At 46.9% G+C, this 17,712-nt stretch overlaps 1 protein-coding gene across 2 annotated transcripts in view; it reads right to left on the minus strand.

The window, feature by feature from the left end:
• The window catches only part of HNRNPH1 (heterogeneous nuclear ribonucleoprotein H1), a 147,187-nt gene that overhangs the window by 7,441 nt on the left and 122,034 nt on the right, over window positions 1-17,712 (minus strand). For both annotated transcript variants that reach the window (XM_033926942.1, XM_033926941.1), the window contains one exon: window positions 7,658-7,750. In XM_033926942.1, coding sequence (XP_033782833.1) covers window positions 7,658-7,750 — 93 coding nt within the window. The remainder of the gene's footprint in view (window positions 1-7,657; window positions 7,751-17,712) is intronic.

Consider the following 17,712-nt stretch of genomic DNA (forward strand, 5'->3'; position numbering starts at 1 on the left):
CGAAACTTCTGAGTTTCTTCAAGCAAGACATGCTTGCAAGATGTCCGTATCGGGGCTCTGTCGGATGACATCACCCACTAGTGAGAATACCTGCCTGCTTGTCCTGGGATAATAGAAGTAATGAGGAGGAAATGGTATCACTGACCCAAATGGCAGCCTAATTCTCAAGCTCCGATGGGGCTGGTGATCAATGTAATTTAGATTGCTTCACGTGGATCGCAGTGTGAATGTTAAAGAGGGAGACGAATGGTGAAATACTGGAGATTGCAGAACTCCACTATACTAAGACGGGAATTTGCTGGAGCCTGGGAAAATTGGTAGAACTTTTCGCCGACTGAGAGCAACCACAAACCCGGATATTCCAGTAAGGACTCCTCCAGGGAACCTGAGAGGACATGCGCAGTGGAGAGCAAAGTATGCCTTTGGCTGAGTAGTCCTGCCGGTGCGACGCTGAGTGTGTCTTAGTGGATGTGACTCGCTGTGGGGCTGGAGCTCCGAGAGCCCTCCTGGTAAGGCAGGTTAGAAGAGAGGAGCTGGAGAAGTAGCCGTGATACTGCGAGGGAGAAGGCAGCAGCAATGATAGACTGGCAAACTTTCCCCGGCTGGAGAGAACAGTGAGTTTCATGGCGGTTTGTGTGAGCATAATCAAGACTGTGAAAGATTGTGTAAGAACAGTGCAATCCGAGCTTGCAACCACCATAGAAAAAGCAAGAGGAGAACTGGCTCCACTATAATATAGATCTCCTGGAGGAAAAAATTGGTCTGTATGGTGGATTAACTCAGTGATACAGAGAGGTAGTAAATACTCTTTCCATAAGTACAGGACTGTTAATTGATTGAGATATTACAAAAAAAAAGTTTTATTATTATCTGAGCAATGATTACTCATTAATGATCCACTCCAGTTAAACAGAGATGAGGTTAATTTCTCAATGGACTTGGAGATTTAATTTTTGAAAAGTGATGAAAGATTTTTGTAGCCAACTACTGAGTCCAGAGGAGATAGTGGACAAAGCTAATATTAACATCTTAAGAGCACATCGTAATTTGGGGACGAGTAGATCAATCACCCCAAAAGACATTATTGTGTATTTAAGGAGAAAATACTTCAAGCTGCTCGAAACCATCCACAATTCATGTGTAATGGAATTGTAGTAGGAGTTTTTCAAGACCTAGCTCTTACAACTTTACAGAAAAGAAGAGCTTTCTACCTGGTGACACAAGTTTTGCGTTCAGAGGGCCATCGATATCGATGGATGTTTCCTTTTGCATTGTGGCTGACTATTAATGGAAAATCACGTAGAGTCGATACAGTGGAAGACGCTTGGATTACTTTGAAAGACTTGGGCTGTAACAATTTGCCTAATGAAATCAACTGTTGCTACACTAAAGAAATCAGTGAGATCAGTAGAGACTTCAAGCATGGTTACTAGATCAACTAAAAAATTATTATCGGTGGAGAAATGATTAACATCAAAAGATATGGGCTATGGAAACCTTTCAGAGGATTCGAGGAGAAATCCTAGCGAAAGAAGATCATTTCCCAGGGACTTTGTGGACAGTTACGAGGCCTACAAGGAAAGTGGCTCATGAGAATCCTGAGAAATGTCACGGGGATGGAACTTAGGTCTCCTCAGGGATTGGAGGAACGGATGGTGACGTTCCCTGCAGGATTTTTGGACTTTAGTAATGGTGGACAATCTTTTTAAGCTTGTGGGGTGTGTGTGTGTGTAGCTATTTTGTAATAGTAAGGAATTATGCTTGGGTAGATTGGTGTGGAGTGTTTTGAGGAGGGCAGAGGGATGGGTGAATTCATAGTGTGTTTGTTAGAATGTGGTATGATTGTGTGGAAGATGCTATTGAAATGAAAGGGAAGTATTGGGAAATATTTGCCTTTTGGGAGAAGACCTCAACTTTTCTCACTGGTTGATCCGGGTAGTTTGGGATCAACATGTTTGGGAGGGAGGAGGGATGAAAGGACATCATTTGGGGAGGTGTTTGGAGTCTAGGTTGAAGCCACAAAAGCTTCGGCTTGGGTCATGGAATGTAAATGGGTTGAATAGTCCAGGGAAGAGAAGCATTGTATTCCGGGAACTGAAGAGATTGCGCTGGGATATATGTTTATTACAGGAGACGCATTTAAGACCTCAGGATGAGGCCTTGTTGCGTGATCCCGCCTTTGAACAAATCTGGGTACATCAGGATAGGGATACCATTATCAAAAAGGGGGGGATTGCAATTTTGGTGAAAAAAGGTTTGGGAATGGTACTTGAACAAATATATAGAGACATTCATGGGAGATGCTTGGCACTGAAAGGGATCATCCAGGGACAACGGGTGACCATAGTGAATATATATGGGCCCAACTCTGCACAGGCGGAGTTTTATAAAGCGTTAAAAAAATGAGCTGTTGTTCATTCAAGGAGCTGTCCTGTAAGGAGGAGATTTTAATGTGATCCCAGATGGGAGACTAGATCATTCTAAAGGGGCAGAGGTTCCAATAGGGCATATACCAGAGCATTTAAAGACTTTATACAGGCTTTGTGGTTAGTGGATTGTTGGAGACTTCTACATGGGACACAGAGGAATTATACACATTTCTCCCATGCACAACAAACCTATACTCGGAATGATGGGGTTTGGATACATAGAAATTATTGGGGGGAGATTAAGGAGGCTGACAATTGGAAGTATACAAATCTTGGACCATGCACTGGTCTTGGTGGACCGGGCAGGAGCTATTTTGTGTGGAGGGGTCCGCTATTGGAGAATGAATGAGTCTTTATTGACAAACCCTGAGGTGAAGGTTGAGATTATCAATAGTATAGCTACCTATTTGGAATTTAACGATACCGGGGATGTGTCTGACGGGATTCTATGGGACGCCCTGAAATCAGTTCTTGGAGGGATTTTTATTAAGTGGGGAGCTCGTCTTAAACGACAGAGGGCACGGATCAGGCTGACCTTACAAGAATGGTTGCTTGCTTTAGAACTGACTCATAAAGGGACTTTAGATCCCCAGATTATGATCCAATTACAATCGTTACGGAGGGAGTTATATCAACTTCAAATGGAAGAATACACTTTTATGAGAGAACAATTTCAGTCTTATCTATATGAACACAGTAATAAATCCAGTGCTCAGTTGGCGCGCTATATTAAAATAAAACAAGCCAAGAAGACCATTACTTCAATCAGAGACGAGAAGGGTACCTTACAGGTTACTGATGTAGCTATCAGCACCTCTTTTTTGCAATATTATCGACAGTTATATAGTGCTGAAGGGGAGCCCGGTGGGGATACTGTGAATCAATATTTGGATGAAGTGGGTTTACCTAGTCTTTCACTTGAGGATCAGATACTTTTGCATGCACCGATTACGCTAGGGGAGGTCTTAGGGGTTATTCAAATGGCTAAGACAGGGAAGTCCCCGGGTTTGGATGGATTTACTAGTAAATTTTATAAAACGTTCGGTGAGCAAGTGGGACCTTTGTTGGTTCGGGTGATGAATGGAGTGCAGAATGGTGAGTGTTTACCTAGAACAATGGGGGAGGCTGGTATCACGCTTCTGTTGAAACCTGTTGAGACCTGTCACATTGTGGATCATACCGGTCTATTTCCCTTTTGAATGTAGATGCTAAACTCCTAGCTATGATTCTGGTCCTGCGTTTAGGGAGACTCATAGAAACATAGAAGATGACGGCAGAAAAGATAGCCCATCAAGTCTGCCCACTCTAACGACCCCACCCCCTTGATTTTACCCCCCTAGAGATACCACGTGTATCCCATTTTCATTTTTACCCCCTAGAGATACCATTTCCTTTTAAAATCTGACACGCTGCTGGCCTCAATCACCTGAAGTGGAAGTTCATGCCAACGATCGACCACCCTTTTGGTGAAGAAGAACTTCCTGGTGTCGCCATGAAATTTCCCAACCCTGATTTTCAGCGGATGCCCTCTTGTGGCTAAGGGACCTTTAAGAAAGAAGATATCATCCTCCACCTCAATACGGCCCATGATATATTTAAACGTCTCTATCATGTCCCCTCTCTCTCTACGTTCCTCGAGTGAGTACAGCTGCAATTTATTCAGCCTTTCCTCATACGGGGAGGTCTTTGAGTCCCAAGACCATCCTGGTGGCTATTCATTGAACCGACTCAACTCTCAGCACATTTTTTTGGTAATGTGGCCTCCAGAATTGTACACAATATTCCAGATGAGGCCTCACCATGGATCTGTACAACGGCATTATAACTTCGGGCTTCCGGCTGATAAAACTTCTACGGATACAACCCATCATTTGTCTTGCCTTTGATGAAGCCTTCTCCACTTGATTGGCAGTCTTCATGTCTTCGCTAATGGATCACCCCCAAATCACATTCCGCCTAGGTCCTAACTAAGGTCTCACCATTAAGTGTGTAAGTTTTGCACGGATTCCTGCTGCCAAGGTGCATGACCTTACATTTTCTAGCATTGAAGTTTAGCTGCCACGTCGAGGACCAGTGTTCCAATAGAAGTAGGTCCTGCGTCATACTGTCGGGTAAAGTGTTCTCACTTACTATGTTGCATAGTTTGGCGTCATCGGCGAATAATGTGATTTTACCCTGAAGCCCCTCAGTCAGATCTCCCACAAATATGTTGAAGAGGATTGGGTCCAAGACCGAGCCCTGCGGCACTCCACTGATCATCTCTGACGTTTTTGAAGGAGCACCGTTCACCACCACTCTCTGAAGTCTACCATTTAGCCAATCACTGACCCATGTAGTTAATGTTTCTCCCAGTCCCACTAATTTCATCTTGCTCAATAGAATACGGTGTGGGACGCTATCAAAAGCTTTACTAAAGTCCAAGTACACGACGTCTAGGGACTCACCCACATCCAGTTTCCTTGTTATCCAGTCAAAGAAACTAATTAGATTGGATTGGCAGGACCTGCCCTTGGTAAATCCATGTTGGCGGGGATCCCATAGATTCTTCTCATCCAGGATTGTATCTAATTTATGCTTAATTAGTGTTTCCATGAGTTTACTCACTATGGATGTGAGACTCACCGGTCTGTAATTCTCAGCCTCTGTCCTGCAGCCCTTTTTGTGGAGTGGGATTACATTGGCTGTTTTCCAGTCCAAGGGGACTCTTCCCGCCCTCAAGGAAAGATTGAAGAGCACAGATAACGGCTCTGCCAGGACATCACAGAGCTCTCTAAGCACCCTGGGGTGTAGATTGTCCGGTCCCATGGCTTTGTTCACTTGGAGTCTTGATAGTTCACAGTAGACGCTGCTGGGAGTAAACTCGAAATTCCAGAACGGGTCTTCTGATCTTTGTCTTGCTTGCAACTGTGGACCGGACCCTGGCGCCTCGCAGGTAAAGACTGAGCAGAAGTATTCGTTTAGTAGTTCGGCTTTATCGGAATCTGATTCTGCATAAGTCCCGTCTGCTTTCCTAAGGCGTACTATCCCATTTGTGTTTCTTTTCCTATCACTGATGTACCTGAAGAAGGATTTAATGTCCTTTGCTAGATTCTCTTCTATTTGAAGCTTGGCCTCTCTGACTGCCGTTCTGACAGCTCTGGACCTGGCCAGATAGTCTTCTTTTATCTCTCCTCTTCCTAATTGTTTGTAGGAAACAAATGCTTTTTTCTTTTTCTTAACGAGGTCCGAGATTTCTGTAGTGAACCACTGGGGTCTGTTATTTCTCCGTCGTTTGCTTACTGTTTTTATATAGCGATTCGCTGCTTCATGTAGGGAATCGCTATATAAAAACAGTAAGCAAACGACTCCTTCCTGGTTTGATCCATCAGGATCAATCAGGATTTATTCAAGAGACAGGTTGGCGATAACATTAGGCGAACTTTACATTTGATGTGGCAAGTGAAGCAGGGTCCTGAAAAGGCAGTATTGATGGCGGTAGATGCTGAGAAAGCGTTCGACCGGGTATTCTGGGAGTTTTTATGGGCGGTGATGGGGAAATTTGGGTTGGGAGGACCGTTTAGAGAGTGGGTTCGGGCTTTATATCGGGAACCTAGGGCTTGTCTTAAGATTAATCAGACATATACAGATTTTTTCCCTATTGCACGGGGAACCCGTCAGGGGTGTCCCCTCTCCCTTTGTTATTTGCGCTCTCAATTGAGCCGCTGGCGATTTTGATTCGGAATCATCTACAGCTAAGGGGGATTGTGGTGGGTAGGATAGAACACCGTATAGCTTTATTTGCGGATGACATCTTGTTGTACATTGTGGATCCAGACAGAGACTGTGAATTCTGAAGCAGGCAGCTTTTCATATTTCTTGAAACGTGAAAGAACTGCGAAAAGGGACAAAACTACATTGAATTAAAAATAATAAATGTGGGAGAGAACTCTAACACCTGCAGCCATGCATACAGTGGGAGGAGTTAAACTAGCCTGTGAAATACTCTAGAGGCAGAGTAGAAAACCTGAAATGGTTCTCTTCTGCAGTCCATGCGGGTAAAGGGAAATAACCCTATGATCTAGAACAGGGGTGGGCAACGATGGCTACAATCCAGTCGGGTTTTCAGGACTTCCCCAATGAATATGAATGAGATTTATTTGTATGCACTGCCTCTCACTGTATGCATATGGATCTCATGCATATTCATTGGGGAAGTCCTGAAAACCCGACTGGCTTGTGGCCCACATTGCCCACCCGTTTTAGATCATAGAGTTATTGCACTGGAACAATAATTTTGGTGAAGGTGTGAGGAGCTATAGCCAGACCAAAGGGGAGCACTGAGAACTGGTAATGCCTCTGCAGCAAACTTCCTGTGCTCCAAAAAGATGGGACTATGAAAGTAGGCTTCTGTTAAATCCAGAGAATCCAGGAACTCCCTTGGGGCCGCTACTGCAATGACCAGGCAGACTGTCACTATGCGGAACCATAGTATTTGCAGATTGAATGTCTATCACATGTTCTACTATTCCCCCTAAAAATCAGAGGGTGAGCTAGCGTCTAGGGGGAACAGACCCCAAACTCCTTAAATATTTAAGCAGGCTGGATGAACAGGTACCTGAGGGATTGGCCTGCCAGACGCAGATACCAAGTCTGCTTCTTCTCCCAGGCAGAGTTGCCCCAGTAATACTGGAGACCCTCTGGCCACCAAAACCTCCAAAATTCAACTAAAACCCCCCAAATTAAATTTTAAACAGAGCAGATCAGAAAGACACCGTCCAGCTTATGTACAGAAGGAAAAAAAACTGAAGGGGGCAGCACAGGGCACTGGATGAGGAGAAGGAATTGAAAACTGTGATTGATATCTTCTGTACAGCTTGCTGGTTCGAAAGGAATATCCATCCATCATGACACACCTATTGCACTAGAAAAATGTTTTAAGCTAACACAGGAAGCTGAGGGTTGTGCTTATTATACACATTAGCAAGGATACTGCTAATATTGAAGTCATTTCAAGGACAGATGTCCACTTAAAGGGGCATCTTAGCAAAACACACCACATTCAGAGGAAAACATGACTTGTCAAAAAGTTTATTTTTAAATTATCTGCAGTAAACTTGACAGAAAGAATTTATCTGGGCAAGGCAAACAAACAAGCACCTAGAACTCTGTAAAAAATAAAAATAAAAAAATAATAGATTAAGGGTGACAAGATTTACAACCTGCACAATTTATTTTATTTCAACACTTACCATATCCACTCAAACTGCTTTGACTTCCATATGCTCCTGTAAAACTTCCACTTAGCTGCTGGTTACCTGCAGTACCATAGGTGGATTGATTTCCTATTGCATTAGAATATAAATGTAAATGTTGTATTTACAGTAAGTTATGGAAATATCAAGTGTATACTTAATGCAATTGTATGAATTTTTATGATACACTTGTTATATGAAAAATGAATAAAAAGAAAAAAGAATATAAATGTAAGAAAAACTTGCTTACCAAGTAAATTGTTAATCCAAAAGCCAGTAAATAGAAACACACTAGTGCACGCATACCTAATCACCCAAGTAGGGTGCAAAGTAACGTACTTAAATATCTGTGCACTTTCTTAGGTGGACAAAGTGATGGGGACATATAGCAGTGTTTCTCAACACGCGGTATGCGGACCACTTGTTGGGTGTATGAAGCCTAGCTACTGCGTTGGATACTCCCTGCCCATCCATAGAAGCCGCCACCAGAGATCTCTTCCTGACCACCCACTCGCTCCCCCATTGAAGCCGCTGCAGGGAATCCCTCTCTCCCTGCCTGCCCACTGCCAACCCAGTAACTTTCAGAGCGGCACTCATTCTCTCCACCCCCAGCAGCACTCCATGCAGGGACAACACAGGTAGTGTCCCACGTGCTGCTTGTAAGTAGCTAACCCAGAAACCTTCACTCTGATGTCTGAATTGACATCAGAGGGAAGGCTTGTGGGCGAGCTATGTGCGTGTGAATTGTTGCTCATGCCGTCCATGCACAAAGTGCTGCTGGGGGTAGAGAGAATGAGTGCCACTCCAACAAATAACTGGGTTGGCTTCAGGTGGTCAGGGAGGGAGGGATTTACATTACATTATATTACTGATTTCTATTCCGCCTGTATTTTGCAGTTCTAAGCGGATTACATCAAAAGATAACTGGACATTTCCAGAAAGATTACAATTAATGGAGCTGATTACATAATTCAATTTTGAGGAGAGGTTACAAGATAAGTGGAAAAATGAGGAGAAAGTCAGAAGGAGCTGGAAATTTAAGAGAAAGTTGCAGAGTGGATGCTGGTTACATTGTTGAGTCTTAGGGGGATATTACAGGTAGGGAGAGGGAGAGGGGAGAATAGCAAGGGGGAATGGAAAGGGGGGTTAGGATATCTGGATGAATTTTTTGAATAGTAGGGTTTTGAGTTCTTTTCGGAAAGTTTTGAGGTCAGTTGTTGCTGTCAGCAGGTTGGAGATGGAGGGGTCCAATTTTGCTGCCTGTGTTGCTAGTAGGTGGTCATACATCTTTTTGCGCTTTGTTCCTTTGAAAGGGGGGTAGGAGAATGGGGACCAGGTTCTCCTTTGTCTGGATGAGAGGTTCCGGTTTAGGCGGTTGTTTAGGTGGGTGCCGTTCCGTTTAATGCTTTGAATAATAGGCAGTATAGTTTGAATTGAATGCAGGCTTGTATAGGTAGCCAGTGTGAATCTAGGTAGGCGTTGGTGAAGCGATCAAATTTTCCAAGAGAATAGATCAGTCTGAGGACTGTGTTCTGTTTTATTAAGTAGGTGGGGCAAGGTAGGTAGAGGATATTGCAGTAGTCCATTAGACTTAGGACTAGGGATTGGACTATGAGTCTATATTGTTCTTTGTCAAAGAATTTTCTTATTTTGCGTAGGTTGCGCATGGTAAAAAATGCTTTTTGTGTGGTTTTGTTGATTTGAACCTGAAGAGGGCAGCATCTATCTATTGTTACTCCTAGGAGTTTGAGAACGGGCTGTATGGGATATTTGGTGGCATTTATTTCTAGTTCGGTTATAGAAGGGGTTTTGTCCTTTTCAAGCAATAGAAATTTTGCTTTCTTTGGGTTGAGCTTCAGTTTGTGGTCTATCATCCATTTCTCTACTGCTTCTGGTGTTTTTTCCAGGTTGTCTGTTGTAGTGGGGTCTTGTGAGTCGAAGGGGAGGAGTATAGTTATGTCATCTGCGTAGCTGAATGAAGTTACTTCTAGGTTGTCTAGAATGGTACCAAGGGAGGATATGAAGAGGTTGAAGAGCATGGGTGACAGTGGTGACCCTTGAGGTACTCCGCAGGGGTTGATCCAGGGGTCCGATATAAAATGTTTTGTTTTTACTCTGTATGTTCTTGTTTTGAGGAATCCTTGGAACCAATTATATACCCCACCTGAGATCCCTATTGCTTCTAATATCTGAAGAAGTATGGTGTGGTCAACCAGGTCAAATGCGGCGGGAGAGGTTGAGTTGAATTATCAGCATCCTTCTTCCTTTGCTAAAGTGCTGCCGGGCTATATCTAGTAGGGATATATAGAAACATAGAAGATGACAGCAGAAAAGGGCTACAGCCCATCAAGTCTGCCCACTCTGCTTACCCACCCCCTGTCTATGCCCTAATGACCCAATTTCCTTATCTTGACCCTCATAGGGATCCCACATGGGTATCCCATTTATTCTTAAAGTCTGGCACGCTGTCTGCCTCGATCACCTGCACTGGAAGCTTGTTCCAATGATCAACCACTCTTTCTGTGAAGAAATACTTTCTGGTGTCGCCATGAAATTTTCCGCCCCTGAGTTTCAGCGGGTGCCCTCCTGTGGCCGAGGGTCCCTTGAGAAAGAAAATATCATCTTCCACTTCGACACGTCCTGTGAGGTACTTAAATGTTTCGATCATGTCTCCCCTCTCCCTACATTCCTCGAGAGTGTAGAGCTGCAATTTGTTCAGTCTCTCTTCGTACGAGAGACCCTTGAACCCCGAGATCATCCTGGTGGCCGTCTGCTGAACCGATTCAATTCTGCGCACATCTTTACTGTAATGTGGCCTCCAGAATTGCACAGTATTCCAGATGAGGTCTCACCATGGCCCTGTACAACGGCATTATGACTTCAGGCTTTCGGCTGACGAAACTTCTATTGATACAACCCAATATCTGCCTTGCCTTAGATGAAGCCTTCTCCACTTGATTGGCAGTTTTCATGTCTGCACTGATGATTACTCCTAAATCTCGTTCTGCTGAAGTCCTAGTTAAAGTTTCTCCGTTCAAGAAGTACGTCCTGCATGGATTTCCGCGTCCGAGGTGCATGACCTTACATTTCTTAGCATTGAAGCCTAGCTGCCAGGTTGAGGACCAACTTTCCAATGTAAGCAGGTCCTGCGCCATATAATTCTGTAAACTGCATTCACTTACTATATTACATAGTTTGGCGTCATCAGCGAATAGTGTTATTTTACCTTGAAGCCCTTGAGTCAGATCCCCTATGAATATGTTGAAAAGGAGTGGACCCAGGACCGAGCCCTGCGGCACTCCACTGGTCACCTCCAATGTTTTAGTCCACCACCCTCTGAAGTCTGCCACTCAGCCAATCATTGACCCATGCAGTTAGTGTCTCTCCTAACCCCATCGATTCCATCTTGCTTAGCAGCCTGCGGTGTGGAACACTGTCAAAAGCTTTACTGAAGTCCAGGTACACGACGTCCAAAAACTCTTCCAAGTCCAACTTTCTTGTTACCCAGTCAAAGAAGCTGATGAGATTGGATTGGCAAGACCTACCCTTGGTGAATCCATGCTGACTGGGATCCCGAAGATTCCCTTCATTCAAGATCGTGTCCAATTTGTTTTTAATTAGTGTTTCCATGAGTTTGCACACTATTGATGTGAGACTCACCGGTCTATAATTCGCAGCCTCTGCCTTGCAACCCTTTTTATGCAGTGGTACGACATTAGCTAGTTTCCAGTCCAGGGGAACTTTCCCCTTACTTAGGGAGAGATTGAATAGCTCAGCCAACGGTTTCGCCAGGACATCGCTCAATTCTCTGAGCACTCTTGGGTGCAAATTGTCTGGTCCCATGGCTTTGTTCACCTTGAGTCTTGCCAGTTCACTGTAAACTTCACCTGGTGTGAACTCAAAATTCTGAAACGGGTCTTCTGTGTTTTGTGTTGCCTTCAACTGCGGACCGTGTCCCGGTGCCTCACAGGTGAAGACTGAGCAGAAGTATTCATTCAGTAGTTCGGCTTTATCGGAATCTGCTTCCATGTAACTTCCGTCCGGTCTTCTAAGGCGTACTATCCCGCCTGTGTTCCTTTTTCTGTCACCTGAAGAAGGATTTGTCCCCCTTTTTAATGTTTTTTGCCAGAATTTCTTCCACTCTAAGTTTTGCCTCCCTAACTGCCATTTTGACCGCTGTAGACCTGGTCCTATATTCTTCCTTTGCCTCTCTTTTCTCCGTGCGCTTGTAGGAGAGAAACGCTTTTTTCTTCTCCTTAATGAGGTGCGAGATCTCCGCAGTGAACCATTGGGGGTTATTGTTTCTTTGTCATTTATTTACTGATTTTATGAAGTGGCTAGTTGCTTCATGTATGGTTGATTTCAGAGTTAACCACTTAGCTTCTACATCATCGGTCTCCGCTTGGTCCTGCAGTATCCGATGGATGAAATCTCCCATGCGTGCGAAGTCTGTGCTCCGGAAATTGAATACATTTGTTTTCGTGTTTGATCTAGGGAAGCCTTTCCTAAGGTTGAACCATACTATGTTGTGGTCGCTGGAGGCTAGCGTATCTCCTACTGAGACCTCTGAGACGCTTTCCCCGTTGGTGAGTACCAGGTCGAGGATCGCCTGGGCCCTAATGGGCTCCGTTACCATTTGTTTGAGACGTGCTCCCTTTATGGAGGTTAAGAGCCTCCTGCTACCGCTGGTTTTCGCTGAAAATGAGTTCCAGTCTGCATCAGGCATATTGAAATCCCCTAGCAGTACAGCTTCTCCTCGTAGAGTGATATTCTCTATGTCTTCAATTAATTCTGCGTCCATGTCTTCCAGTTGTCTTGGGGGTCTGTATATCACACCTATATACAGGCATTTTTCTCTGCCTCTTGCCAGGTTTACCCAGAGGGACTCCCCGGTGTACTTGACATCTGTGATCCTGGCAGTGTCTCTGTACTGTGGTTGGATCCGAACCCCGATTGTGTGGGGTGGAGTAGGTTGTGGTCTTCAAGGTAATTGGAGAGGTATTGTGCAACCAGACCTTCTATTAGTTTAACATATAATGGAATTGAGGTGATGGATCTGTAGTTGGAAGGGGTATCTATTGGGCCTTTGTGGTCTTTCAGTATTGGGGTGGGCGAATAAATGGCAGATGGACTTCAATGTAGGGAAATGCAAGGTCATGCAAAAAGGGAGAAAGAACCCGATGTTCAGCTACCAAATGGGGGGATTAGTATTAGAGGGAAGTAACCTTGAAAGAGATTTGGGTGTACTGGTGGACACGACAATGAAGTCAACAGCACAATGCGCAGCAGCCGCGAAGAAGGCAAACAGAATGTTGGTTATTATTATTAAGAAGGGTATTACGACCAGAACGAGAGAAGTCATCCTGCCGTTGTATCGGGCAATGGTGAACCCGCACCTGGAGTACTGTGTTCAGTATTGGTCACCGTACCTAAAGAAGGATATGGCAATACTTGAGAGGGTCCAGAGGAGAGCGACACGAATGATTAAGGGCATGGAAAACCTTTCATACACTGAAAGATTGGAGAGACTGGGGCTCTTCTCCCTGGAAAAGCAGAGACTCAGAGAAGACATGATAGAGACCTACAAGATCTTGAAGGGCATAGAGAGAGTAGAGAGGGACAGATTCTTCAAACTTTCAAAACATAAAAGAACAAGAGGGCATTCGGAAAAGTTGGAAGGAGACAGATTCAGAACGAATGCTAGGAAGTTTTTCTTTACCCAGCGTGTGGTGGACACCTGGAATGCGCTTCCAGAGGACGTAATAGGACAGAGTACGGTACTGGAGTTCAAGAAAGGATTGGACAATTTCCTGCTGGAAAAAGAGATAGAGGGGTATAGATAGAGGGCTACTGCACAGGTCCTGGACCTGTTGGGCCGCAGCGTGAGCAGACTGCTGGACACGATGGACCTCGGGTCTGACCCAGTGGAGGCATTGCTTATGGGTGATTATGATTTCTCCATGGTCTTGTGGGAATTTGACCTTCCGTGAGTGTAGTTTGAATCCATTGCATAAGGCTAGCTCTAAATTTGGGGGAGGCATTTGTTAGCAGATATGAGGGGCAATTGTTCAGGTCGCATGACGCTTGACTATATTTTTTGTAGAGTCAGTTCATATCCGACCATTGTACCACTGGGAAGTTGGTCCAGTACCTGTCAGCTGCAATGGCATCAGCTATTGTAGGGTTTATTATAATCTCGTTGAGGTTCCCCAGAAAAAGCACAGTTACTTACCGTAACAGGTGTTATCCAGGGACAGCAGGCATATATTCTCACATGTGGGTGACGTCATCTACGGAGCCCCAGCGCGGACAGCTTTTCAAGCAAACTTGCTAGAAGTTTCAAGTATGCACACTGCACCACGCATGTGTCTGCTTCCTCGCCCACTAGAGGGCGCGTTCCACCTCGTGGTCCTCAGTTCCATCACTAGCTAAGAAGCCATCCCCGGGGAGGCGGGTGGGTTGTGAGAATATATGCCTGCTGTCCCTGGATAACACCTGTTACGGTAAGTAACTGTGCTTTATCCCAGGACAAGCAGGCATGATATTCTCACATGTGGGTGACCTCCAAGCCAACCAAAAAAGGGCAGGTGGGAGGATGGCAATTTATGAAAACAGATTACGTAACACCGACTGGCCAAACCGGCCATCGCTTCTGGACAAAGTGTCCAGGCAATAGTGGGAGGTGAACGTATGAACCGAAGACCAAGTGGCAGCTTTACAAATGTCCTCCATGGGAGTAGATCGGAGGAAAGCAACCGAAGCTGCCATCGCTCGGACCTTATGCCCCGTGACACGCCCCGAGAGCGGGAGACCAGCCTGAGCGTAGCAAAAAGAAATGCAAGCAGCCAACCAGTTGGACAAGGTGCGCTTGGAAACCGGATGTCCTAGACGATTAGGATCAAAGGACAAAAACAATTGAGGAACCTTCCGATGAGACTTGGTACGTTGGAGATAAAATGCCAACGCCCTCTTACAGTCAAGAGAATGGAGCGCCGTCTCGCCAGGATGGGAGTGGGGCTTAGGAAAAAACACAGGAAGGACAACGGACTGATTCAAGTGGAAATCCGATACAATCTTTGGCAAAAATTTCGGATGTGTGCGCAAAACCACCTTGTCATGATGGAACACCGTGAAAGGTGGATCCGCAACCAAAGCTTGCAACTCACTAACTCTTCGAGCCGATGTGAGAGCAATCAGAAAAACCACCTTCCAAGTAAGGAATTTGAGAAGGGATACGTCCATAGGCTCAAAGGGAGGTTTCATCAGTTGAGCCAGGACAACATTCAAATCCCAAACAACAGGAGGAGGCTTCAGAGGGGGACAAACATTGATTAGCCCCTTCATGAACCGTTGCACCATAGGGTGAAGCGAAAGAGCACGACCATCTAAGTGCCGGTGAAAAGCTGAAATGGCACTGAGATGTACCCGGACAGATGTCGTCTTCAGGCCTGATTTAGACAAATGTAACAAGTAGTCTAAAACCGAAGCCACCGGGACAGAATCAGGAGTCAGATGACGCGAGGAACACCAAGATGAAAATCTGGTCCACTTCTGTGAATAACAAAGCCTGGTCGAGACCTTGCGTGAGGCTTCCAAAACCTCCCTCACTGACTGAGAAACCTGGATTGAAGTGAAGGGGAAAGGAACCAAGCAGTCAGGTGCAAGGACTGAAGATTGGGATGCAACAGCGAACCCTGACTCTGAGATAGCAGAGAGGGAAACACAGGCAGAAGCAGAGGTTCCCTGACACTTAGTTGAAGAAGCAGGGAGAACCAATGCTGACGAGGCCACCGAGGCGCAATGAGAATCATCGTGGCCGTGGATGACTTGAGACGTACCAACGTTCTCATGATCAAGGGAAAAGGAGGAAACGCATACAGGAACCTCCCCTCCCAGTCCAGAAGGAAGGCATCCGCCTCCAGACGGTCCGGGGAGTACATCCTCGAACAATATAGGGGCAGTTTGCGAGTCTCCGAGGAGGCAAACAGGTCCACTTGCGGAGTCCCCCAGCGGTCGAAGACCTCGCGCAGGACTCTGGAGTGGAGAGACCACTCGTGCGGCTGAAGAAGCCGACTGAGCTTGTCTGCCAAGCAGTTTTGGTCTCCCTGAATATAGACCGCCTGTAGGAAGATGTTTCGGGAGATTGCCCACTCCCAAAGGTGAAGCGCCTCCCTGCAGAGGGGCCAAGAGCCCGTCCCACCTTGCTTGTTGACATAGTACATCGCTACCTGGTTGTCCGTGCGAACTAGGACTACCTGATCGCGAAGAAGGTGGTCGAACGCACGAACCGCCATGTAAATGGCTCGAAGTTCCAGCACATTGATGTGACATCGACGGTCCTCCGACGACCACAGACCCTGGGTCCGCAGCCCGTCTAGATGGGCCCCCCACGCATACTCCGAAGAGTCCGTGGTCAGGACCTTGCGAAAGGGAGGGGCCAGAAACAGCAACCCCCCGGAAAGATTGGAACAGTCGGTCCACCAACGGAGCGACCGTTTCAAAGAAGGAGTGACCGTAATGAGACGGGACACCGGATCGCAATCCTGACGCCACTGGGAGGCCAGGGTCCACTGAGAGATTCTCAGGTGCAGTCTGGCAAATGGGGTGACGTGGACCGTCGATGCCATGTGGCCCAGAAGCATCATCATGCGCTGGGCCGATACCACCTGCAGCTGCGAGACCCACCGCCCCAGCCGAACCAAGGCCGCCAAGCGAGGCTGCGGGAGGTACGCACGTCGGCGCACAGTGTCCAGCACTGCGCCAATAAATTGAAGGGACTGGGCCGGCTGTAACTGCGACTTGGGGAAATTCACCTCGAACCCCAGTCGCTGAAGGAAGGCGATAGACTGTCGGGTCGCTGAGATAACCCCCTCCCTGGTCGTGCTTTTGATCAGCCAATCGTCCAGGTAGGGGAAAACCTGAAGGCCCCGATTTCTCAGGGCCGCCGCGACCACGACCATGCACTTCGTGAAGACTCGAGGGGACGAAGCTAGGCCAAAAGGCAGGACCCTGTACTGAAGGTGCAAGTCCCCCACCTGGAACCTCAAGAACTTCCGGAAGGCAGGATGCACCGGAACATGAGTATATGCCTCCTTCAGATCGAGGGAGCACATCCAGTCCCCTTCCTCCAAGAGAGGGTATAGAACCGGGAGAGACAGCATTCGAAACTTCTCCCGGACCAGGAATTTGTTGAGCTTCCTGAGGTCCAGTATAGGGCGTAGGTCCCCGGTCTTTTTCGGGACCAGAAAGTAGCGGGAGTAAAACCCGGTCCCCCGCTGATCTGCGGGAACCGGTTCGACCGCCCGAAGCTTCAACAGGGCCCGGGCCTCGGCCAGCAGGATGGGAAGCTGGCTCCGATTGAAAGTGGAAGGTCCCGGAGGCATATCCGGTGGCACAGACAAGAAATTGAGAGAGTAGCCCTCGGAGACAGTCCGGAGCACCCAGGCGTCTGATGTAATTTCGGTCCAGGCTGGGTAAAAGGACCGAAGACGCCCCCCTATAGGCAGGGAATTCTGAGCGGTCGCGGAGGGGAACCTGCCCCATCCGCTCAGCCCGTCAAAAAGAAGGCGCGGGCTTGGAAGGGCCCTGCGCCGGGGCTTGCGTTTGTCCCCCTCTGCCCCTCTGAGCCTGGCGTCTAGGTGGCGGTCTGGAAAAGGCGGGAGTAGATTTTTGGGGGTACCGCCTCGGGGGAGGGCGGAAGGGTTTCTGCTGCGGGGGTCTAGGCTTGGGCCGGACCAAGGAGGCTAACGAGCGCTCCTGCTCAGACAACCGCTTGGTCGCCGCCTCTAATGACTCGTCAAACAGTTCGGACCCCACACAAGGCAAATCTGCAAGGCGATCCTGCAGGTTTGGGTCCATGTCGAGGGTGCGAAGCCAGGCCAGACGGCGCATGGCCACCGCGAAGGCCGACACCCTCGAAACCAGCTCAAAAGCGTCGTACAAGGCGTGAAACAGGTACAACCGCAGTTGAGACAGGTTGGACATGAATGTATCAAAACCTGCCTTCTGGGAGTCCGGTAGGGAGTCACGAAACTGAGGGAGGTCCTTCACCA

The sequence above is a fragment of the Geotrypetes seraphini genome, chromosome 18 (genome assembly GCF_902459505.1).
Source record: "Geotrypetes seraphini chromosome 18, aGeoSer1.1, whole genome shotgun sequence".
Classification (NCBI taxonomy): domain Eukaryota; kingdom Metazoa; phylum Chordata; class Amphibia; order Gymnophiona; family Dermophiidae; genus Geotrypetes; species Geotrypetes seraphini.